This window comes from Heptranchias perlo, chromosome 1 (genome assembly GCF_035084215.1).
Source record: "Heptranchias perlo isolate sHepPer1 chromosome 1, sHepPer1.hap1, whole genome shotgun sequence".
Lineage (NCBI taxonomy): Eukaryota > Metazoa > Chordata > Chondrichthyes > Hexanchiformes > Hexanchidae > Heptranchias > Heptranchias perlo.
The window spans coordinates 25,505,404-25,531,598 of record NC_090325.1 but is presented as its reverse complement, the minus strand read 5'-3'; the positions used below and the strand labels follow the sequence as shown (position 1 = coordinate 25,531,598).

The following is a 26,195-nucleotide window of genomic DNA, read 5'->3' as shown; positions in this document are numbered from 1 at the left end:
TAAAAAAAATTCTATAAGTTACTAAAGTGCAAGCAACTAAAACAATGCCAAGTTAATAACATAATTAACAGTGTGATCTGTACATACCTGTAAGGATTTCTAGATTGAGAGAATATTTGTGTGTAAGAAGACCATGATTTCTAATAAATGTTTCTTCACTTTCTTCATTGGGTTCAAGTTCTTCATCCTCACTGCCTTCACTTTGACATGAGTCATCTGTCTTCTCATCTGATCCCCGCGCTTCATGAGCTCTTTTCACCAAAGGCAGTGGCGCAAGGTCCTTGCTGCTGCACGGCTGCTCGTCATCAAACAGATCAATGGAGCATCTGTGGTCATCTCTCTGCCCACTGGTTATGCAGCTTGCCTTGTCCGTTTTGTCAGTGGTTTCTTGTTCATGCTGAGAGTCTACACCACTGAAGGTGACCTCAGACAGATCGGGCAGCAGAAGTCTGAAGCATGCCTCCAGCTCCATCAAAGAGTTCTGAATTTCCTCTGACATTTCTGTTTTCAAAACAGAATAAAAAGGAAGATTTTTTAAAAACTACCAGCAGTAACCCATAGAAACCCATTCTACAAATGAAAAAGACTTCAATTCTTACACCACGAAAAACCCTCAAGTGCTTTGTAATAATTAGCTGAACATTAAAACTGGATCAAAGCCCAATATTGGCTCCGAGAACTAGTTATTTTTTTTAAAACTAGTGGATCTCCCATGGTGTTCTCACAGTAAGTTGGAGAAGACAGTAGGAATATATGGAGGCTTGCATTTATATATCACCGTTCACATCCTCAGCATCCCTCTCCCCAAAACCTGCTTCACAGGCAATGAACTACCTTTGATGTGTACTCATTGTTATGTAGACAAACAAAGCAATTTCTGTACAGCCAGGTCCCACAGACAGTAATGAGATAAATGAATCGGTTTTAGTGGTGTTGGTTGAGAGATGAATGGTGGCCAGAACACTAGAAACTCCTGGCCTTTCATCAAAAAGTACCATGGCCTCAGTTTAAAGCCTCATCTGAAAGATGGGACCTCTTACAATGTAGCAACCCCTCAGTGCTGTTCTCATCATAGCCTAGATTTTGGGCTAAAGTCCTCAATTGGAGCTTCAACTCACAACCTTGACTCAGAGGCAAGAGTGCTATACTAAGCCAAGCTAACACTTACGATGCACGATATAGTATTCTGCTAAGGTGAAGATATATCCCTTTATGGACATAATGTTTAATGCTGTTAAGTAAACACTAAGTAAGGTTGGAGAATAATTGCTCTTCATGCTGCATGTCAGAACCCAGCTTTCACTTTGCTTTTTAAGCGTAATTGTTAAGTTCAGTGAGTCCTTAGACATTCTGGCTTGAGTCAATCTACGTATTTTCAATTGCTGAGGAACTCGGGACATGGACGTTCCAAATGACCGCCTTTGTTTATTTCTAATTTCTATTGGTGACACAGAAATTTGTAATATGACACTTTAAGTATGATGGAAAAATGATGTATAGAAAATGCATGCAAATGTACTATTTGTATTAGCAGATATCCTGTGGCATGGCTCAAGGTAATCAGGTTATATGCTGTTTTACCAAGATAGAAATGTTAAACTATGTATTGTACAATACATTACTCTACTCTAAGGTGAAGCTCTGTCTCTTTAAAGCCCATAAATTCTAATTGTTGTTCAGTAAACACTAGGTGAAGCCAGAGGTCAATTGTTCTTCAGATCTCCAGATCAGATTTTGGCTGGTTTTCTTTTTTTAAGTATAATTCTTAAGGTTAGTCAGGGGTTAAAGGCATTCTGGCTACAATGTCTATTAAAGTATTTTCATTGCTGGAGTCTTTCAACATTTCAAATGACTGCCTTTGTTTCTTTCCACTTTTATTTTTGAATTATGACAAATTTGAGTATCATTAAATGTGATGGACAAAAAAGAAGTTTGACCTACAGTTAATGCATGCTAGTAGCATTTTCAATTTTATATTGTGCATTTTTATTTTTTGAACAAACTAATATATATGCATATTCTATTTATAGAAATAAAAAATAGCCTCCTCTCAGGTAATAGAGACTGGTGGCAAAACATCTCAACAAAAGGGAAGTTATTCTGGTTGCAGTTGAAAGCCCAAATGACATAAAACCAATTGTGCAAGGCTCTAAGGCTTAAGTTACATGGGCACATAGAGTTACTGTTAGTTGTATGATTTATATCAATGAGTGTTAATTGTATTCAGGTGGTAGGTATTAATTGGGGAGTCTCTTGTATCCTTTTTATAGGAGAGCTGATCTAGGGTGTGGTGTGTGTGAGGGAAATTGATATGAATGAAAGCTTGGAAACAACTAAAGACCAGGCTCTAGTATTCTATCCTTCACCACATGGCTATCCATTTATAACAGTTACATGCAGTTTTCCTCACTGAACATAGTATCACAGTAGGTACAGCAAAGGAGGCAGCCATTCTGCCCATCATGTTTGTGCCAGCTCTTTGAAAGAGCTATCCAGTTAGTCCCATTCCCCTGCTCTTTCACCATAGCCCTGTAAATTTTTTCCTTTCAAGTATTTATCCAATTCTCTTTTGAAAGAGACTATTGAATCTGCTTCCACTACTCTTTCAGGCAGTGCATTCCAGACCATTACAACTCACTGCATAAAAAAGTTTCCTCATGTTGCATCTGGCTCTTTTGTTGATCACGTTAAATCTGTGTCCTTTGGTTACCGACTCGCCTACCACTCGAAACAGTTTCTCCTTATTTACTCTGTCAAAACCATTCATGATCTTGAATACCTCTATCAAATCTCCTCTTAACCTTCTCTGTTCTAAGAAGAACAACCCCAGCTTCTCCAGTCTATCCACGTAACTGAAGTCCCTCATCCCTGGTACCATTCTAGTAAATCTCTTCTGCACCCTCTCGAAGGCCTTGACATCCTTTCTAAAGTGTGGTGCCCAGAATTAGACAATACTCCTGCTGAGGCCTAACCGGTATTTTGTAAAGTTTTAGAATAACGTCCTTGCTTTTGTACTCTATGCCGCTATTCATAAAAAAACATATGGAATCCTGGGCTTTAACAGCCTTCTCAACTTGTCCTGCCACCTTCAAAGATTTGTGTATGTGCACCCACAGGTCTCTGTTCCTGCACCCCCTTTAAAATTGCACCATTTAGTTTATATTGCCTCTCCTCATCCTTCCTCCAAAATGCATCACTTCACACTTTTCTGCACTAAATTTCATCTGCCATATGTCTGCCCATTTCGCCAGTCTGTCTATGTCCCCTTGAAGTCTGTTACTATCTTCCGCATTGTTTATTACATTTCTGAGTTTCGTGTCAACTGCAAACTTTGAAATTATACCCAAGTCCAGGTCATTATTATATATCAAAAAGAGCAGTGGTCCTAATACTGACCCCTGGGGAACACCACTAAATACTTCCCTCCAGTCTGAAAAACAGCCAGTCACCACTACTCTGCTTTCCTTAGCCAATTTGGTATCCATACAGCCACTGTCCCTTTAATCCCATGGGCTTTAATTTTAACAAGTCTATAATGTGGTACTTTATCAAATGCCTTTTGAAAGTCCACATACACAACATCAACCGCACTACCCTCATCGACCCTCTCCGTTACTTCATCAAAGAACTCAATCAAGTTAGTCAAACACGATTTTCCTATAACAAATCCATGCTGACTTTCATTTATTAGCCCATACTTTTCCAAGTGCCAATTTAACAGTTTAATCTATCAGTTAACCCTATCTTTTGGTCTCTTGACTCCAGGGCATTCTTAAGGAAACCATTGCTCTTAGTTTGAACAACGCAGTGTCAAAATAATCTGGTGATTAGTAACCAAAAGCAAAACAATCTAATGCATACTAGTCCAAGATGGCCTTTCTCACTGCAAGACTTCAGGAGTTCAGACCAATTAATGAGATTTTGAAATTGTATTGAGTTCTAAGAAGCATTTTATATCTGCCATTATTTATACTGAATATCTTTTATAAATGCTTACCATCCAATTTTCATATATAATTTTTTTTTGGGGGGGGGTGGGGGGAGTAATTCCACTCGTCAAGTAAAACTATTTTCTGGGCAACAACCACAGGACTAGGCAGGTAGAGCAGGAGTCCCCTGGGGCCATCTCCTTCTCAAACAAATATACCACTTTGGATACTGTTGGGGGGGAAGATGGTTTATCTGGGGAAAGCAGCAAGAGCCAAGTTTGTGGCACCATGGGTGGCTCTGCTGCACAGGAGGGGAGGAAGAGTAGCAGGGCTATAGTGATAGGGGATTCAATTGTAAGGGGAACAGATAGGCGTTTCTGCGACCGCAAATGTGACTCCAGGATGGTATGTTGCCTCCCTGGTGCTAGGGTCAAGGATGTCACGAAGCGGCTGCAGGGCATTCTGGAGGGGGAGGGTGAACAGCCAGTAGTCGTGATCCATATCGGTACTAACGACATAGGTAAAAAAAAGGGACGAGGTCCTGCAAGGTGAATTTAAGGAGTTAGGAGATAAATTAAAAAGCAGGACCTCAAAAGGTAGTGATCTCAGGATTACTACCAGTGCCACGTGCTAGTTAGTATAGGTACAGGAGAATAGACCGGATGAATGCATGGGTGCAGGGATGGTGTAGAAGGGAGGGATTTAGATTCCTGGGACATTGGGACCGGTTCTGGGGAAGGTGGGACCTGTACAAGCGGGACGGGTTACACCTGAGCAGGACAGGGACCAATGTCCTCGCGGGGGTGTTTGCTAGTGCTGTTGGGGAAGGTTTAAACTAGAGTGGCAGGGGGATGGGAACCTCAGAAGGGAGTAAAGTTGAGAGCAGCAAGAGAGGGGAAGACCCAGGGGAAATTTATAATACAAATAGTACAAACAGTTGTTCAAGAACAAGTGAAAGGGAAAAGCATAGAGCAGCAGAAAGAAAGTGTACTTTAGGCACTACAGATAAAGTGAAAACTAGAAGGCGTAAGGCGATTATCCCAGCATCAAAGCTGAAGGTCAGGCTAGGGTGTGTGGCCCAACTAAGAGTTCTATATACAAATGCATGGAGTATAAGGAATAAATTAAATGAAATATAGGTTCAAATTCAAATTGGAGGGTATGATGTGATGGCTATTACTGAGACATGGCTGCAGGATGGTCAGGATTGGGAACTAAATATACCAGGTTATAAGGTCCACAGGAGAGATAGGGAAAATGGAAGAGGGGAGGAGTAGCCTTAGTGATTAGAGATGAAATCACTTCAATGATAAAGGAGGATATAACGAGGGGTAAGCAGCCAATAGAGACCTTATGGGTTGAATTGAGAAATAGGAAAGGATCTATGACTATAGTGGGAGTTGTATATAGGATCCTTGGCAGCAGCTCTGAAGTGCTAGATTGTATAAATGCAGAGATTAGACAAGCGTGTAACAAAGGCATAGTGGTCTTAATGGGGGACTTTAACCTTCACATAGATTGGGAAAAGCAGACTAGCAATTGTCAGAAAGGTAGTGAATTTCTTGAGTTTGTCCGGGATAGTTTTCCACAGCAGTATGTCCTGGAGGCAACAAGGGGGCAAGCCATACCAGATTTAGTAATGAGTAATGAACCAGATTTAGTTAACAGCTTAACTGTGCGTGAACATCTATCCAATAGCGATCATAACATGATCGAGTTCAATGTAGTGTTTGAAAGGGAAAAAAGTGAATCAGCTGCTAAGATTCTAGACTTGGGTAAGGCTGACTTCAATGGGATGAGTCAGAGACTGTCCACAGTAAACTGGGCAAATCTGTTAATGGGTAAAACGACTGATGATCAGTGGGAAATGTTTAAAGAAACATTTAACGTGATACAGAATCGGTTTATACCCGAGAGGCAAGAACTCTACTTGCCAAAAAAAACAGCCATGGACAACTAAAGAGGTAAGGGACAGTATAAGACATAAGGAAAGGGCATACAAAAAGGCAAAAAATGGCACAGATCCTGGCGAATGGGAAAGATACAAAGATCAACAAAGGGTCACAAAACAGATAGTAAGAGCTACAAGAAGAGTGTATGAAAAGAAACTTGCAAAGGATATCAAAACCAATACGAAGAACTTTTATAGTTATATTAGGAAAAAGAGGGTGGTCAGGAGCAGTGTTGGCCACTTAAAACTGAAAGTGGGGATATTGTCATTGACAATGGAGAAATGGTGGACATGTCGAAAAAGAGGATAGCATGCCAGAAATCCCAAGAAAACTAATATTGAATCGGGGACAGGGACTCAATAAAATTAACATAAGTAAAACAACAGTAATAAAGAAAATAATAGCACTAAAGAGTGACAAATCCCCAGGACCAGATGGTTTCCAACCCAGGGTTTTAAAGGAAGTAGAGGAGCACATTGCAGATGCCCTTACTCTAATCTTTCAAAGTTCTCTAGATTCAGGAACTGTCCCTCTAGATTGGAAAATTGCACGTCACTCCGCTTTTTAAGAAAGGAGAGGGGGAATCCAGGGAATTATAGACCAGTTAGCCTAACATCTGTTGTGGGGAAAATGCTGGAGTCTATAATTAAGGATAGGGTGACAGAACACCTCGAGAATTTTCAGTTAATCAGAGAGAGCCAGCATAAATTTGTGAAAGGTAGGTCGTGCCTGACAAACCTGATTGAATTTTTTGAAGGAGGTGACTAAAGTAGTGGACAGGGGAATGTCAATGGATGTTATTTATATGGACTTCCAGAAGGCGTTTGATAAAGTCCCACGTAAGAGACTGTTAGCTAAGATAGAAGCCCATGGAATAGAGGGAAAAGTACGGATTTGGTTAGGAAGTTGGCTGAGCGAAAGGCGACAGAGAGTAGGGATAATGGGTAGGTACTCACATTGACCGGATGTGACTAGTGGAGTCCTGCAGGGATCGGTCTTGGGGCCTCAATTATTCACAATATTTATTAACGACTTAGATGAAGGCACAGAAAGTCTCATATCTAAGTTTGCCGATGACACAAAGATTGGTGGCATTGTAAGCAGTGTAGATGAAAACATAAAATTACAAAGGGACATTGATAGATTAGATGAATGGGCAAAACTGTAGCAAATGGAATTCACTATAGCAAATGGAATTCAATGTAGACAAATGTGAGGTCATCCACTTTGGATCAAAAGAGGATAGAACAGAGTTCTTTCTAAATGGTAAAAAGTTAAAAACAGTGGATGTCCAAAGGGACCTAGGGGTTCAGGTACATAGATCACTGAAGTGTCATGAACAGGTGCAGAAAATAATCAAGAAGGCTAATGGAATGCTGGCCTTTATATCTAGAGGACTAGAGTACAAAGGGGCAGAAGTTATGTTGCAGCTATACAAAACCCTGGTTAGACCGCACCTGGATTACTGTGAACTGTTCTGGGCACCGCACCTTCGGAAGGACATATTGGTCTTGGAGGGAGTGCAGCGTAGGTTTACTAGAATGATACCCAGACTTCAAGGGTTAAGTTACGAGGAGAGATTATACAAATTGGGGTTGTATTCTCTGGAGTTTAGAAGGTTAAGGGGTGATCTGATCGAAGTTTATCAGATATTAAGGGGAACGGATAGGGTGGATAGAGAGAACCTATTTCCGCTGGTTGGGGATTCTAGGAGTAGGGGGCACAGTCTAAAAATTAGTGCCAGACCTTTCAGGAGTGTGATTAGAAAACATTTCTACACACAAAGGGTGGTAGAAGTTTGGAACTCTCTTCCGCAAATGGCAATTGATACTAGCTCAATTGCTAAATTTAAATCTGAGATAGATAGCTTTTTGGCAGCCAAAGGAGGTATATGGAGTTAGATCACAGATCAGCCATGATCTTATCAAATGGCGGAGCAGGCACGAGGGGCTGAATGGCCTACTCCTGTTCCTATATTGCTTTGCAGGTTTTAAGTATATTTAGAAACTCCTAATCTATTGCCAGTGGTAAGGTCTTATGATCATCTTAGAGCAAAGACCAGTTCTGAGATTATAAGGCATAATTATCCACAAATACTGCAACCATTCAAAATCCCAGTGGAAGGCACCACATCATCTTATACTGAATGTTTAATTGTATAAAATTCAACACATATCTGCTTACTGCTCCTACTCCAACTTTTTCTCAAGATCTCAAAAACAAAAGCTCCTTATTTTCCTAAAGCTCCCTTTCTCCTACAACCTTCAGATTATTAAAGCCCAAGCTGGGTACCACTCGTCTCTACTTCTTACAACATCGTAGCGCAGTAAGTCTGCTCTTCTGGGGATGCATGATTCAGGTGGATTTGTAGCAGAGTGAGGTTGAGGGTGGTGGAAGAGCAGAACCCAGATCCATCACATTCCCGTCCCATGTAAAATAGCTCACAAACTCTGGCTAGGGGAGGGGATATCTGCTGCCTGCCTCACTTACATCCCAGCAGTATTTTGGAGGTGTATCTGGAGTGTACTCTGGGTCCTCTAGGAATTCCACCCAGTGTGCTCCTCTTCCATCCAGTGGTTCAGTTGTGTACCTACAATAGGTGTTAATTACCTTCAAAATGTCAGCCAAAATTCCCCGTGGGGACAAAAAATTTGTACTTACCTCACTCTTTGGCCTGATGAGGGTTTAAGGTGCACTCTCTTGAAGCGGCTGGTGGCACAGCAGGGCAGACACCTCTGTTGTAAATTTACAAGTGCGGGTCACCCACCATTATTCTAATGACCCTGTTTCCATGATCTGAGATGAGGTCATGGGAATGTCAAAGCACGAGGTGCTCCACTGCACATCTGGGACCTGGAACTGGTTCCAGAGGTTCTTGCCTAGTGTTCTCGCTTACTCTTTTCAACATTGAGTCTACTTTATTTAAATAAATAGAATCAACAAGAAAAATGGAATTAGTCGCACACCTTCCATTTCTTGTTCCACTCTCTTCACTTTTGCTTTATTAATATTCTCCAGCCGTTTCAATCTCTCTTCCTCTCGCTTCCTCTCAGCTTGAGTTCTAGCCCGAACATCTTGGAAATCCACCTAAATGTCAATGAGATAAAAATAAAACACTTGACGCAATGAGGTTTAATAAAAGCGTTGCAGTGAATATTAAAGCACAACATCAAAGAAGTGAAATTCCTCTTCGTACACAAAGTACTTTTTTTAAAACCCTTTTTTATGTAGAAAATAAATCACTCATAGGAACACACACCTTTCTGGAGGCTGAAATGCATTAGTGGGTGCAAAAAGTAACACAAAACTGAGTGGCCAATTCAAAAGCACAAGAATGCTACTTATCGGCAGCATTAAACAGTAACAACCACTAAAAATACAGCTCTTTGAGCCAGTGTAACAGTGGATTTTGCAATTTATGGGAGAAATGCAGGGCAGTCCTGGCAATGGAAATCACAATTTACAAAGTTCTGCAGATCAGATCACTGAGAGCGCAAGGAGAACTGTTCAGGACAATGCAGAGGGGCAACACACTAATTACCAGACTATGATGCAGGTGTGAGAGACTATTGCCCTGTCAACAAGATGAAGGGATATCTGGGACAAAGTTTCTGATTTGAAGAAGATTGCCAGGATGAGAATTGAGGATGGTTGGAAAAATACATATCCTGAAATATATGTAAGATGGCATTTATGCAAATCAAACAGACATCAAACAACCTTGTTTGAGTACCTTAGTATGCTTAACCCAAATTTATTTAATAACCTGCTGCAATTTTAGCACAAAACAAGATACTGAAGATGGTTGAGAACTAGTACAGCAGGCCAAAAAGCGTCATGTAGAAAGATGCAGCTTTGAAAAATTGAACACTTACTATAATTGTTCACACATACAGCTGGCAATTACAATTGACTCAGTTACTTTATGATAAGCTATGCATAAGGCAATAAAACTGTGCTGCAGTCTAAAAGAATCCGTACAAAATATCTGCTCATTCAGAAAAGCAATGAGCACAAATTGAAGAGAATTTCAGTAGGCCAAACCCAACAACCCCCTCAAAGAGCTAATAATGGCAATCACTGGCCAGGAGACAGCACATAGCATGGGTGACATATAAGCTGAAGAAGAGGAACACTGCCTTCCTTCATACAATTGAAGTAGCATACTTTGTTTATGTAATTCTGCTTCAATGTCTGTGCAATTGCAAAATGCCTAAGTGCACAATATATTTTTTATGTTTTTTTCAGCCTTCCTGGATATACCAGATTATTGTTCAGTGGTGAATAAGCTGACAATCATTTTATCCTTGACATAGCAGTAGTGGCAATTAGTTATACATCAAATTATGTCCTGTTCAGTCCTTGATATTTTCTGGGCAAGACAAGAGTAAATGGGTCATGGTAACAGCAGATTAGATGACAAGAGCCAAATTAGAGATCATATCCATAGGAACAAACCTAAACTTCAACTCATTACTCCCGCAGTGCTCAAGACTTAATACTCTATGTAATATCCTTGTTTGAGTAGGATAAACTGGGTAACTATAGGCTAGTTGATCTAAAATCAGTTGTGAGCAAACTCTTAGAACTCATAATTAGAACTAGAAATTAGTGAGCATTTAGAAATACATGTGTTAATCAAGAACAGTCAGCACAGATTAATTAAAAGCAAGTCTGCTTGACACATTTAGTAAAGTTTTTGGAAGAGGTGACCAATCGGATGGATTAAAGGAACGCAGTAGATGTAGTATATATAGATTTTCAAAAGGTGTCTCAAAAGGCTTGTTACAAAAGTGGAAATGGAGCAGCATGGATAGTAAATAGGTTGATGGACAGGAAACAATAAGTTAATGTAAATGAATGCTGTTCAGACCGAAGAAAGGTTGGGAGTGATACAGCCCAGGGGTCAGCACCGGATCCACTTTTGTTCTGGGTATATACAGATGATTTGGACTTGGGTACAGGGAACACAATCTCAAAATTTATTGACGAAACAAAATGATGAGGTTTGACAAACAGTGAGAAGGCAAGTAAAAGTCTTGAGGAAGACATAAGCAGGTTAGCAGAATGTGCTGGCAGGTGGCAGATGCAATTCAAGTGGACAAGTGTGAAGTAATATATTTTGGGAGAAAACACAAGGAATAGGAATATACAGTGAATGGAAATGCAATAAAGGGTGTTACTGAAGAGAGGATTACATGTTCAAATACATAATCCCTGAAAGTACACATACAGCTAAAGACAAAAAAAGGCCAACAGCATTTTGCATTTTATAAATATTGGCATAGAGTACAACAGTAAAAAGGTAATGATGGATCTGTACAAAACATTGGTTATGCCATAATTAAAGTACTGTGTGCAGTTTCGGGTGTCCCATTATCGAAGCTACATTTAAGCCATAGAGACCATCCATTCACCAGAATGATGCCAGGAGTGGGAAGTTGTGAGGAGAGACTTGAGATACTGGGACTGTTTCCACTAGAGCAGAAAAGATTAAGAGATTTCACTAGCATTTTAAAATTATGAAGAGCTTGATAAAGTGAATAGGGGGAAACTATTTCCTCTGGTAGGGGACATTATATCATGTAATACAGTGCATCACTCTGCTACTAAAATGCAACTGTTGTAACTTTGTGATCTTTTAAGGCTATAAAGTGTCATTGTTGTGCCTTCTTTGGTCGTTAAGAAGCTAATTGTTCTTGGGCATAACGCAAGATCGTTTACAGCTCAGATTGTCTTTCCTTTTTTAAAAAAAAAGTGTAACTCTTTAATGGTGTCACACGTAGGAACCGGACAAATTCTTACAAGATTCTTATAAGTCTAAGACTTCACAAGTTTGCTGTAGATGACATACAGATTTTAAGATTTGGAACAAATCATTATCTAAGCACATTTTTCTACTTTCCATTTCAAATATATTTAGCATTTAACTTCTCAAATACCTAAATTGAAGAGAAATGAAGCAGGGAAATACTTAATAAAAAAGACAAAAAATATTCACCTTTTTAATTTGTTTTAGGAAATGGTAACCCAGAGAGAGTTTCTTGTAAGCATCCCCGTATTTCTCTTGCCATTCCTGTACAGATTTAATTGCCATTTCCTTCAATTTCTGAGCTGTTTCTTTTGGTGGCGGCAGAGGCTGCTGATAATCTGTTTCCACCGTTAACTCCAAGAATTCCTGAAAGTTTGAAACAAGCAGCGTCCGAAACTGATTTGAACGCACGAATAGTTCATTTACTATTTGGAAAGCAGACAGGCGGATCTCTGCATGGTCTTGGTTCAACTGCGTCATAAGTAAGTGGTACATATGCTTGATGTGATCCTCAGATGACCTGTAAAAAATATATATTTTAAGTAATGGTCTAGGATTTGAAGTATATTTATTTGTATATAGTGGCCCTGAAGTTCCATGAGGGGTATCCTGCCCTAACTCCAGCAGAGGGCCAGCAGGCATCCCACCTCCCACCCCCTCCCCGACTTAAGGGAAAAGGAGTTAAACGGCTAAAAACAGACTTTTACAATTTCCCTGGAGGTTCTGGTAGCGCTACAGCAGGAAAACAGTAGAATTCTGCAGAATTTTAGGGCCACTATGTCCAGTATTCCATATGATTACTACACCCACATTGGAGTGTTTCAGCAAAGCCTCATCGGTGTGTTTATTTCTAAGCAGCTATTGTAAAAAAACTTTTTAAAAATCTACAAGCCACAAGTATGGCTTTATACTTTTTAAAATTCGTTCATGGGATGGCGAGGCCAGCATTTATTGCCCATCCCTAATTGCCCTTGAGAAGGTGATGGTAGCCGCCTTCTTGAACCGCTGCAGTCGTGTGGTGACGGTTCTCCCACAGTGCTGTTAGGAAGGGAGTTCCAGGATTTTGACCCAGCGACAATGAAGGAACGGCGATATATTTCCAAGTCAGGACGGTGTGTGACTTGGAGGGGAACGTGCAGGTGGTGTTGTTCCCATGTGCCTGCTGCTCGTCTTTCTCGGTGGTAGAGATCGCAGGTTTGGGAGGTGCTGTCGAAGAAGCCTTGGCGAGTTGCTGCAGTGCATCCTGTGGATGGTACACACTGCAGCCGCTGTGCACCGGTGGTGAAGGGAGTGAATGTTTAGGGTGGTGGATGGGGTGCCAATCAAGGGGGCTGCTTTGTCCTGGATGGTGTCGAGCTTCTTGAGTGTTGTTGGAGCTGCACTCATCCAGGCAAGTGGAGAGTATTCCATCACACTCCTGACTACACTCGGTGATGCCTTTATCCACTAGGCCAAAGACAGATTTAGAAACTCAAAGTTATAAGCTATGAAAAAAATGTTTATTTATTAACTTCATCAGAATTTATTCATAGTTCAAGACTGCAGCTTGGGGAATTCTATTTATTCCCCAATTTTCTCAATCCTCTTGGTTCTCCTCCCACTCCAAATCATTTCCTAATTAAGAGGGTGCGTGCTAAGCCAATACCAATCTCCAGTTATCCGTTAGAAACTGTGCAAGAGAGGCCCAGATTAGTTTGGGACCATCTGGACTTGGGAAAGCACCTAACTTCTATTTAGGGTAGCATAGGTGAGATTCAGAACTCAGCATTTGAAGAACGATGGATGGAAATCTGTACCTTCTCACTTCACAGCAGAGTGCAATACTCAGTACCAGTGCTTCACAGGCACTGTTGTGCATTAATTAGACTGATAGAATCCAGAGGGTGCTGGCACAGGGATTATCATCAGCCTGGGAGAATGTTACCATTGTGGTCCCACAGGACTCTTTTGTTTTATAGCTCCCTAAATGATCTGGAGCTAGTAATCACAAGCAGAATGGCTAAATTTACAGTGGCAAAAGAGCCAGTGAGAGGAGGAGAATTTTTTTTTTAACGCAGTGAGTTATGATGATCTGGAATGCATTGCCTGAAAGTGCAGTGGAAGTAGATTCAATAGTAACTTTCTAAAGGGAATTGGATAAATACTTGAAGGGAAAAAATTGCAGGACTATGAGGAAAGAGCAGTGGAGTGGGACTAATTGGCTAGCTCTTTCAAAGAGCTGGTATAATGTGTTAATTGTATCCATGATTTATATCAGTGTTAATTGTATTCAGGTGGTATCAACTGGGGACTCTCATATGCACTTAAATGAGAGCTTATCTAAGGAGTGCACAGTGGGTAATGTGGATCTTTATGAATAAAGGCTTGGAAGCAACTGAATACCAGGCTCTAGTATTCTATCCTTCACCAGCTGGCTATCCAATTTATTACATAATGTCCTCCTTTTGTGCTGTAGGATTCTTTGATACAAAGCTGCTGAACGTGGTAGACGGCAAAGCTGAACAGGATTTGAATATACTTGGGAATTGGCAAGCAGGTGGCAGATGAAATTCAATGTACAGAAATGCAAAGTGCTTCACATAAGGACAAAACATCCAGGATGTTACCGAAAAAACATGGAGATATTTATGCAGTCACTTTCTTTGGCACTTAGTTAGCCATTGCTTTCAAATGGAGAACAATGTTTTTTGGTTACGAAATAGTTCAACTACAGTCATGAAGAAAATCCCTTAGCAAGCAATTTTTAAAAAAAATGTAAGTGAAGCAATCTGTTGAGACCAAAGGGAGCAACAACATTTGGGAATAAAACTGAACATACACATTCAGGATTTAAATTCTTTGAATAATTTAATTGTGATAAGCGATTTACCACCAATAAAATAAGTTTTGCTTCAGTAATTCAGGTTGGGGATTTACTTTTAAGATTGTCAATTTCCACTGGATTTTTAAAAATCACATCTGCTCTAATAGATAATAGCTCTTTTAAAAATAATCCTCGCCTTCACCTAATACTATTCTTCAATTATGAGTACAGGCAAGCAACTTGCTCCCAGCCTCTACCAACACTTCCCCAACCAACTACTTGAAGGTGTGGAATGGTGGGCTGCGGTGACTCACCTTCCAGTTAACCCTCCCTTCTCACAGGAAAATATCTGCCCCTTTGTACGTGCCTCTGATGGTGGAGCAGAAATTCAGAATGTAAGAAAACACTGGCACAAGCCTGCAGCCCACCATTCCAACACAATGTGCCACTGTGCGCTCCTTCAGCAAACACTGTAATTTAGCAATGTACAAGTCCATACTTGCAAATTTTCTTTAGCTCCTTCATCTTTTCTGGGTTTAGCACTGGCTGCCCAGAGGTGGTGAGATCCTCTACCAACTGAGAAAGCTTCTCATGCTGCTGAACTTCCATTACTGCAAAGAAGGAATAACAACATAAATACACTATAACACAAAGGTTCTGAATCCATCCACTCCCAAAATTGACTTGAATAATTAATTTGTTGTTGTAACTGGGTTACAGGAACATGTACTATGAACATTTAATAGTCCAATGCCAAAAGCTCTAGCCAAGTCTTACACAATAAATAAGGCAGGCAGTTATCAGATATAGTGAGTTACCAATCTCAGCTGCATATATTGTATAGTTGACGTGTGAAAGCCAGGCCATCCCCAATAGGACAGGGAGGGGAAAAAAATCATCAGAGGATAAATAGCACTGGGCTGCGATCACACACTTCCTGGGGAAGGTGATCAAGAAAAAAATCTAGAATCACAAAAGGCCTTTAGCCCATCAAGCCTGCTTCATCCAGAATCCATGTATGATAAGCCTCTCCAGCATCTACAAAGCTCAGATCAGGAGCGTGATGGAATACTCACCACTCGCCTGGATAGGTGCAGTTGCAAAAACACTCAAAAAGCTCAACACAATCATGGACAGAACAGTTTGCTTGATTAATATCCCTGCTACGACACACAATATCCACTATCTCCACCGTCCACACATTGTACGTACAGCAGTCACAATCTATAGGATGTACTGCAGGAACTCACTGAGTTTACTTTGACAGAACCTCCCTCCCCTATGACCTTTACCACAAAGAAGGATGAGCAATGTTGTGGGAACACCATCATCTCGAAGTTCCCCTACAAGTCACACACCATCCTGATTTGGACATAGGTCACTGTTCGATCATTGTCACTGGATCAACATTCTGGAATTCCCCACCTAACACCATTGTGGGAGCAGCAACACCACAAAGGCTCCAGCAGTTCAAGGAGAAGGCCCAGCATCACATTCTCTGAGCAATTAGGGATAAGCTATAAATGCAGTCTTGCCAGTGTCACCCACATCCAGAGAACAAATAAAAAAAATATTATTTATTCAATTCTGTACTATACATTTCTCAATTTGACAAAAACATAATTAACAGCCCACATTTGAGGGGTACACTCAATTAATTATCACAAGGTCTTAGGAGACAAAGGCACCTTCAAGGACTTGAGCACAAAGGGAGGTTGGAGATGGAACGGTAGCTTATAGGGACCGAGGTATCAAGGGTGGGTTTTCTGAGGGGGGTGACGACAGAAGATTACAACCTTGTGGTGTCTTGCACTATGGGAATATATTTCCATAGTGAAGGACACCAAAAGGCTGAATAGGGAAGGCAAGAAGGATTTTCTGGGAAATCTCAGTATATCGATCAAGGCAACGTGGTGGGTGTTGTACTAATGCATTTTCAGAAGGTGTTTAATAAGATGTCACATCAGGAACTTGTTATGAACATAGAGGCATCTTGTACATTGTAGCTGCATGAATTGTGGTTGCTAGGGGACATAAAGCAGAGAGTAGGAGTAATGGATATGTTTCGGATTGGTGAGATGTGGGTGATGCTGTGCCCCAGGGATGTGCTGGGACATCTTTTGCTTTCAGTTTACATAAACAACTAGTGAATCTCCTGCTGCCTTTCACAGATATTCAGAACAAACTGAATTTCCTTTAGAGTGTATTAGAGATGCTGTAGGGATAGAGATGGGGATTGGTATCTTATGAAGTCAACAGCTTCATTAGTAGGGAGGGAGCATAAGAACATTGGAACATAGCAACAGGAGTAGGCCATTTATCCCCTCGTGCCTGCTCCGCCATTTGATAAGATCATGGCTGATCTGTGATCTAACTCCATATACCCGCCTTTGGCCCATATCCCTTAATACCTTTGATTGTCAAAAAGCTATCTATCTCAGATTTAAATTTAGCAATTGAGCTAGCATCAATTGCCATTTGCGGAAGAGAGTTCCAAACTTCTACCACCCTTTGTGTGTAGAAATGTTTTCTAATCTCACTCCTGAAAGGTCTGGCTCTAATTTTTAGACTGTGCCCTCCACTCCTAGAATCCCCAACCAGCGGAAATAGTTTCTCTCTATCCACCCTATCCGTTCCCCTTAATATCTTATAAACTTCCATCAGATCACCCTGTAACCTTCGAAACTCCAGAGAATACAACCCCAATTTGTGTAATCTCGCCTCGTAACACTACCCTTGAAGTCCGGGTATCATTCTAGTAAACCTGCGCTGCACTCCCTCCAAGGCCAGTATGTCCTTCCAAAGGTGCGGTGCCCAGAACTGCTCACAGTACTCCAGGTGCGATCTAATCAGGGTTTTGTATAGCTGCAGCATCACTTCTGCCCCCTTGTACTCTCGTCCTCTAGATATAAAAGCCAGCATTCCATTAGCCTTCTTGATTATTTTCTGCACCTGTTCATGACACTTCAATGATCTATGTACCTGAATCCCTAGGTCCCTTTGGACATCCACTGGTTTTAACTTTTTACCATTTAGAAAGTACCCTGTTCTATCCTTTTTTGATCCAAAGTGGATGACCTCACATTTGTCTACATTGAATTCCATTTGCCACAGTTTTGCCCATTCACCTAATCTATCAATATCACTTTGTAATTTTATGTTTTCATCTACACTGCTTACAATGCCACCAATCTTAGTGTCATCGGCAAACTTAGATATGAGACTTGCTATGCCTTCATCTAAGTTGTTAATAAATATTGTGAATAATTGAGGCCCCAAGACAGATCCCTGTGGGGCTCCACTAGTCACATCCTGCCAATGTGAGTACCTACCCATTATCCCTACTCTCTGTCGCCTTTCGCTCAGCCAACTTCCTAACCAAGTCCGTACTTTTCCCTTGATTCCATGGGCTTCTATCTTAGCTAACAGTCTCTCATGTGGGACCTTATCAAATGCCTTCTGGAAGTCCATATAAATAACATCCATTGACATTCCCCTGTCCACTACTTTAGTCACCTCTTCAAAAAAATTCAATCAGGTTAGTCAGCAGTCTCGTATGGAGCATAAACACCAGCATGGACCTCTTGGGCCGAATGGCCTGTTTCCTTACAAGCGGCCATTCAGCTCATCTTAATTCATCCATCCAGAACAACCCTACACTCCCCCAATTGCAGCATCTAATTATTTCTGAAATGATCCCGGGGGTTTCACCTTCACCACTTTCTGAAACTAAATTACAAGTGGTCACTCTCTATGTGAGGAATAACCTCAATAACCTCATATCTGTCCTAAAGTTACCTTTGACTAGTTTGAGCCTGTGTCCCCTTGCCCTACTCCCATTGTTTTATTTTGAAGTAGCATTCCGGATTACCCTTTTCCATACCATTTACTATTTTATATACCTCTACAAGAGCACCTCTCAGATGCATCCTTTCCAGACGGAAAACCCCAAATTTCTCTGGTCTTTCCTCATAAGTCAGACCTCTAACATGAGGAATCAGCCTCATGACTCTTCTCTGCACAGCCTCCAGAGTTTGAATGTCTCCCTTGTTTCTCGTTATCATTCTAGCTGCAGGAAATGTACAAGTCAGCCATATTGGAATCGGGCAAAAAAAGAATTACCATCCTTATCAAGCAGTTTAAGAGTTTTCCTTCCAGAGAATTTTTTCCCTGTAAAACACTGGAAACCCCATAGCTGCAAAACTACTGTGACCGTGGTGGCTCTCTTTTGGTAAGCAAAATGATATTACAGGGGAGTCATATATAAATCTACAATATATTAAATTTTCTATTTAGGTCACACTCCTTATTTGGGCAGCCCCATTGTGTTATGCCTCTAGTTGGCATCTTCATAGCCGTTTCCTATTATAAAGCTACCAGTTATACGGTTGTTCCTGCAGCTGCTGACTTCATAAGCTGCCAATCCCCATCCCTATCCCTACAGCATCTCTAATGCATCCTAAAAGGAAATTCAGTTTGTTCTGAATATCTGAGAAACGCAGCAGGAGATTCACTAGTTGTTTATATAAACCAAAAACAAAAAAAAGAGATCCTTGCACATCCCTGGGGCACAGCATCATCCACATCTCACCAATCCGAAACACTCCTACTCTCTGCTTTATGTCCCCCAGCAACCACGATTCATGCAGCTACAATGTACAAGATGCCTCTATGTTCGTAACAAGTCCCTGATATGACACCTTATTGAATACCTTCTGAAAATACATAAATACAACACCCACAACATTGCTTTGATCGATATACTGAGATTACCCAGAAAATCCTTCTTGCCTTCCCTATTCAGCCTTTTGGCGTCCTTCACTGTGGAAATATATTCCCATAGTGCAAGACACCACATGGTTGTAATCTTCCATCATCACGCCTTCCTCAAAAAACCCACCCTTGATATGTCGGTCCTTGCAAGCTGTCGTCCCATCTCCATCCTCCCTTTCCTCTCCAAAGTCCTTGAAGATGCTGTTGTGTCCCAAGTCTGTGCCCATCTTCCCTGCAACTCCACGTTTGAACCTCTTCAATCAGGTTTTTGCCCCTACCACAGCACTGAAACAGTCAAAGTCACATCTATGCTTTTGTCACCTCCAAACTCGACTATTCCAATGCTCTCCTGGCCGGCCTCCCATCTTCCACAGTCCATAAACTTGAGCTCATCAAAAACTCTGCTGTACATATTCTAACCCGCACCAAATCCCGCTCACCCATCACCCGTACTCGCTGACCTACCATGGCTCCTGGTCCAGTAATGTCTCGATTTTAAAATTCTTATCCTCATGTTCAAATCCGTCCATGGCCTCGCCCCTCCCTCTGTATAACCTCCACCAGCGCTACAACCATCCAAAAATGACATGAGGCGCTGTGGGCCATCAGCAGTAGCAGAATTGTATTCCAGCACAATGTATAACCTCATGGCCTGGTATATTCCTCACTCTACCATTACCAACAAGCCAGGGGATCAACCCTGGTTCAATGAGGAGTGTAGAGGAGCATGCCAGGAGCTGCACCAGGCGTACCTAAAAATAAGGTGCCAACCTGGTGAAGCTACAACACAGGACTACATGCATGCTAAACAGTGGAAACAACATGTTATAGACAGGGCTAAGCGATTCCACAACCAACAGATCAGATCAAAGCTCTGCAGTTGTGCCACATCCAGTCGTGAATGATTGTGGACAATTAAACAACTAATGGGAGGAGGAGGCTCGGTAAACATCCCCATCCCCGGAGTTCAGCACGATTGCAAAAGGCAAGGCTGAAGTGTTTGCAACCATCTTCAGCCAGAAGTGCCGAGTGGATGATCCATCTCGGCCTACTCCCGATATCCCAACCATCCCATAAACCAGACTTCAGCCAATTCGATTCACTCCACGTGATATCAAGAAACGGCTGAGTGCACTGGATACAGCAAAGGCTATGGGCCCCGACAACATCCTGACTGTAGTGCTGAAGACTTGTGCTCCAGAATTAGCAGTGCCTGTAGCCAAACTATTCCAGTACAGCTACAACACTGGCATCTACCCGACAATGCAGAAAATTGCCCAGGTATGTCCTGTCCACAAAAAGCAGGACAAATCCAATCCGGCCAATTACCGCACCATCGGTCTACTCTCAATCATCAGCAAAGTAATGGAAGGTGTCGTCGACTCTTCTATCAAGCGGCACTTACTCATCAATAACCTGCTCACCGATGCTCAGTTTGGGTTCCACCAGGACCACTCGGATCCAGACCTCATTGCAGCCTTGGTCCAAACATGGACAAAAGAGCTGAATTCCAGAGGTGAGGTGAGAGTGACTGCCCTTGACATCAACGCAGCATTTGACCAAGTGTGGCACAAAGGAGCCCTAGTAAAATTGATGTCAATGGGAATCAAGGGGAAAACTCTCCAATGGGTGGAGTCATACCTAGCACAAAGGAAAATGATAGGGGCCAATCATCTCAGCCCCAGGACATTGCTGCAAGAGTTCCTCAAGGCAGTGTCCTAGGCCCAACCATCTTCAGCTGCTTCATCAATGACCTTCCCTCCATCATAAGGTCAGAAATGGGGATGTTCGCTGATGATTGCACAGTGTTCAGTTCCATTCGCAACCCCTCAGATAATGAAGCAGTCCGTGCCCTCATACAGCAAGACCTGAACAACATCCAGGCTTGGGCAGATAAGTGGCAAGTAACATTCGCGCCAGACAAATGCCAGGCAATGACCATCTCCAACAAGAGAGAGTCTAACCACCTCCCCTTGACATTCAACGGCATTACCATCACCGAATCCCCCACCATCAACATCTTGGGGGTCACCATTGACCAGAAACTTAACTGGACCAGCCACATAAACACAGTGGCTACAACAGCAGGTCAGAGGCTGGGTATTCTGCAGCAAGTGACTCACCTCCTGACTCCCCAAAGCCTTTCCACCATTTACAAGGCACAAGTCAGGAGTGTGATGAAATACTCTCCACTTGCCTGGATGAGTGCAGCTCCAACAACACTCAAGAAGCGTGACACCATCCAGGACAAAGCAGCCCGCTTGATTGGCACCCCATCCACCACCCTAAATATTCACTCCCTTCACCACCTGCGCACCGTGTACCATCCACAGGATGCACTGCAGCAACTCGCCAAGGCTTCTTCGACAGCACTTCCCAAACCTCTACCACCTAGAATGACTAGGGCAGCTGGCACATGGCAACAACACCACCTGCACATTCCCCTCCAAGTCACACACCATCCCGACTTAGAAATATATCGCCGTTCCTTCATCGTCGTTGGGTCAAAACCCTGGAACTCCCTTCCTAACAGCACTGTGGGAGAACTTTCACCACACGAACTTCAGCGGTTCAAGCAAGCAGCTCACTACCACCTTCTCAAGGGCAATTAGGGATGGGCAATAAATGTTGGCCTTGCCAATGACACCCACATCCCATGAGTGAATAAAAAACTCTGCATTCCTCCAACTCTGAACTGTGCATCCCCCATTCCCTTTACTCCACCACTGGGAGCCGTGCATGCAGCAATAGAGGCCTGAAGCTCAGGAATTCCTTCCCTAAACCTCTGACTCTTTCTCCTCCTTTAAGACCTTCCTTAAAACTCACCTGTGTATCCTTGTCAGTTTTTGTCTGGAATCTTACAACAGCAGGTTATAGTCCAACTGTTGTAAGATTCCTTACATTTGTTAACCCCAGTCCATCACCGGCATCACCGTTTTTGTCTGATTACATTCCTGTGAAGCACCTTGGGACGTTTTCCTACGTTACAGGCACTATATAAATGCAAGTGGTTGTTGAGAGATAATTATATATAGATTATATAAGATGAGCTATCAATATAGGAGCCGATATTAGCAGCATTATGATCAAAATGAGTGCAGCCTGTTTAAAGACACAGAAGGGGGACTTATGACAGTCCGAGCCCGACTGAGCGGCCGGTTACTGCCGGGCCCAACTCCAAGGCAGCCGCGTACCTGAATGACACCGACTGCGGCCAATCGGAATCGAGTGTTGGAGCCGAACGGAAGTCCGACTACGAATCAGAAGGGTCCGTCCGGCGTGAGGGGCGGGACTTCCGGCCCTGGAGTTCGGTTCCAATCCCGCGCTGAAGCTGAGGAAGTTTCTAGAGAAGACGAGCCGCCGATCCCAACTTGCCCCGGTGCCCTTTTTCCTTCTTTCTGCCGTCAGCTGAGGGTTTACGGTAACAGCCGGAGCCGCTCCGGATAGATTTACGATCAGTCAAACACTCGTTCTGCAGCGATTCAGAGCCGACAGGAGTCAGGTAGCGGCCGCCTCAGTAGATCGGTCTTGTGTAATGGGGCGCCATCTTGAATGGAGAAGGCGGATCGAGACGCTGCTGGATCCGGGCACAGGGGAGGGCTGGTTCTGCCAAACTGTGGACTGAGCGGTTCTCTCCCCCCCCCCCCCCCAGCTGATTCTTGAGCTGTTTCTAACATGTAAAGTGGACATTGAACATTTAGCTTTTTAAAACATAAGTAAGTTTACCCACTCTCCCCGCCCCCGCTTTTTTTTTATTCGTTCATGGGATGTGGGCAAGGCCAGCATTTATTGCCCATCCCTAATTTCATGATGAGAACGTTTTCAGTTAAACCGCTTTAGTAACAGAAAACGTCTAGAATTCAAACTGATCGCACTCCTGTGCTTCACCCTATCCAGTTCCTTATGTAGTTTACCATTTGACAACAGGTCTTAAAAGTATTGCAGGACTAACATTTTCTAACCGAGAAAAACAGACTTGTAAGGATTCTGAAAACATTTTAAATAGCAATGTAAAATTTTATTATGTAATAAAAACAGAAAATGCTGGAAACGCACAGGTAAGGCAACATTTGAAAAGAAAATGTGGGTGAACCTTATATATCCTTTCTTAATCCCTTTCAAGAATGCACCCAATACTGCTTGCTTCAGTAATTTTCCCTGTCAAATTATTCCAAAACTCTTGTTACCCTTCAAGTGAAAAAGTTCTACCTTATTTTCAATTCTTACTTTTAACTTCCTAAACTTTAATTTCTGTCACCGAACATTTGAACTCTTCAGTATGATGAACGATTTGCCTCATCCCAGCATCCTTCACAAGTGCAGAGAATAATTGCAATTAAGATGATGACCTATAGCAACATACATTATGTAGTGCCTTTGACATTAAAAAAAATCCCTCGGTGCTTCACAGAAGCATAATCAGACAAAAATCAATGCTGTTTCAAGGGAGAAAATAATTAGGAGGGGTGAATAAAAGCTTGGTCAAAGAGGTGGGTTTTAAGGAGTGACTTAAATAAGGATAGAGGGGCAGAGAGATTTATGGAGGGAATTCCAGAGCAAAGTGCCTAGACGGCTGAATACACGGTTGCCAATGGTGGGGCGAAGGGAGTGAGGGATGCACAAAAGGCTAAAGTCAGAGGAACAGAGTTCTTGGTGGGTTGTAGGTTAGAGGAAGATACAGAGATAGGAAGGGGCAAGGCCATGAATCAATTTAAACACAAGGATGAGAATTTTAAATTTGAGGCACTGGGGGATTGGGAGCCAATGTAGGTCAGTGCAGAAGTGATGACTGAGCGGGATTTGGTATGGGACAGGATACAGGCAGCAGAGGTTTTGACGAGCAGGCCTGCTCCTCCTATTTCTTATGTTCTTATGAAGTTTCTAGAGGGCAGAGATAGGAGGTTGGCCAGGAGAGCATTGGAATAGCTGAGTCTGGATGTGGTCTATATGATGGAGAGGATATGAGGTCAGAAACCCAGCTTGGGGTCAAATAGGATGCTGAGGTTGTGAACCGTCTGGTTCCACCTGAGCCAGTGGCTGGGGAGGGAGATGGAATCAGTGGCAAGGGTACGGAATTTGTGATGGGGGCCAAGGCGATGCAACAGTGAGGCCAGGACAAAGTGGTAATGCTGATGGAAGAACATGCATGTTGAGATAAATATTTAACATCTGTCATCTTCTCAGACTTGTAACATGTGCCATAGCTGGGTTCAGTTAGCCAATTAGAAAGGAAAGACTTGTTTTATATAGTGCCTTTTATAACCTCAAGGAATCCCAAAGCGCTTTACGGCCAATTAAATACTTTTGAAGTGTAGTCACTTGTAATGTAGGGAAACGTATAGTTTTATTAATCTCAAAGTGTTAACAATAATATTTGTGGGTTCTCTTTCAATTTATTGTAAACACAACTTAACTGAAAACCTGAGTCTTTTTGTTGGTCTGTTTTGCCAGTTATACCATTGTTTCCTCCAACTTTTCTGCAGTCGTCTTCAGAATATCCAGACCAGTAACGTACAAATTAGATTTTCATTTATATTCTCTTCCGCATATGACATGGCAGTGGAATTAATAGTAACTAATGTTATCTGTATGCTGATTCCACTGTTGTATATGCCCGGAGAAATTAAATACAACATTCTAGTACTACATTCTCACTAAATCTTCTAACTAGCAATATCAGTTGTTTCATTACTCTACGAATAAATTCCATTAATCGCCTCAACTGGTTTAACTAATTAGCCATTAGAAATATTTTCCTTGATACTTAGAATTATCCAAGATAATTGAGTAAATCAATAATCGGAGTTTGTTCAAAATTATCTTCTTTCATCGGAGGATTTCTTTAGTTATGTCTTAAGTCTTAGACTGCTTTCGGATCTACAGAAAAGGCAGTCTGTTTGGGCTGTAGTTTGGTCAGTTTCCGGGTTATTAACTATGCTGAAACAATCATTAATATTACAGTCGTAAATACTCATATCAGAAGTAGATTTTACTATAATATTAACCTACTATAAAATAAACAATTTTAGTAAAAAAATCTTAAAGTAAACTAATTCCTGTTGTGTAATTGTCAATTTTCCCTCCCTAATGTCATTCTCTATAAATATTTTTATTATACTTTAATTTCATTTTTTAACCTAATCTATATTATGTAGATTTGACTTTTTAAAAAAAAACTCAACAAACCTCTTAACTGCATTCTTCTGCATCCCCTCTGCTGCTGTCTATTCTGGAATGGGAATATATTTTATTTTTGAAATTGTAAGCTATAAACCAACTAGAAAGGCTGTTTACTTGGGCAATAAAAGTCGGAAGGGTGCCGATCAGCTTGATTTTTATTAGTCATTTTCTGACATTTTTACAGGTCCACACCGGAAGAGGCTGTTGATAGATGAATATATTAATTGGAGGTCCACAGTAGAATAACACTCCCTGTGAGTGAACATGTCTATTGTGAATAAAGAGTTACATTTGCTGTTTTATATAGCCAGAATAGTAGAGTACCACTCAGAGGAAGTCTTGCTCAAACTCTTTCATACTCTGGTCAAAGCACACCTTGAGTACTGTGCCCAGTTTTGGTCACAGGTTTTTCAAGCCCTAAAACAATTCGGAGAAGAGCCGCAAGACTGATGCTAACATTAAAGGATTCAGTTATAAGGAAACTGGAGCCTTCAGCCTTGAAAGGTGACTGGGAAGCGATCTAGAGAAATATAAGATAGCAAATGGCATTGAGAATGGATACTAACTACTTCAAACTAAATTGAGAGAGTAGGGGAAAGGAGCAAAACTTTAAACCAATGAAAAGGCAAATGTAGGATGAATGTCAGGAAGTTCTTTATACAGAATGACCAATGTATGGAGAGGTAGAGAGGCGGAGGCAAAAGCCTTAGAATCATTTAAGAAACAGTGGATTCCACGATGAAAGG

The 26,195-nt window shown here is 41.7% G+C and overlaps 1 protein-coding gene across 2 annotated transcripts in view; it reads right to left on the bottom strand.

Moving 5' to 3' along the window:
- Window positions 1–22,826, bottom strand: part of uvssa (UV-stimulated scaffold protein A) — a 95,605-nt gene extending 72,779 nt beyond the window's left edge. The window contains exons 1-5 of one of the 2 annotated variants that reach the window (XM_067982611.1): window positions 22,464–22,826; window positions 14,996–15,107; window positions 11,883–12,213; window positions 8,848–8,968; window positions 88–501 (exon numbers count right to left, since the gene is read on the bottom strand). In XM_067982611.1, coding sequence (XP_067838712.1) covers window positions 88–501; window positions 8,848–8,968; window positions 11,883–12,213; window positions 14,996–15,105 — 976 coding nt within the window. In that variant the 5' untranslated portion in view covers window positions 15,106–15,107; window positions 22,464–22,826. The remainder of the gene's footprint in view (window positions 1–87; window positions 502–8,847; window positions 8,969–11,882; window positions 12,214–14,995; window positions 15,108–22,463) is intronic. The other variant, XM_067982620.1, reaches the window with a different exon arrangement.
- Between the last annotated feature and the right edge of the window lie 3,369 nt (window positions 22,827–26,195).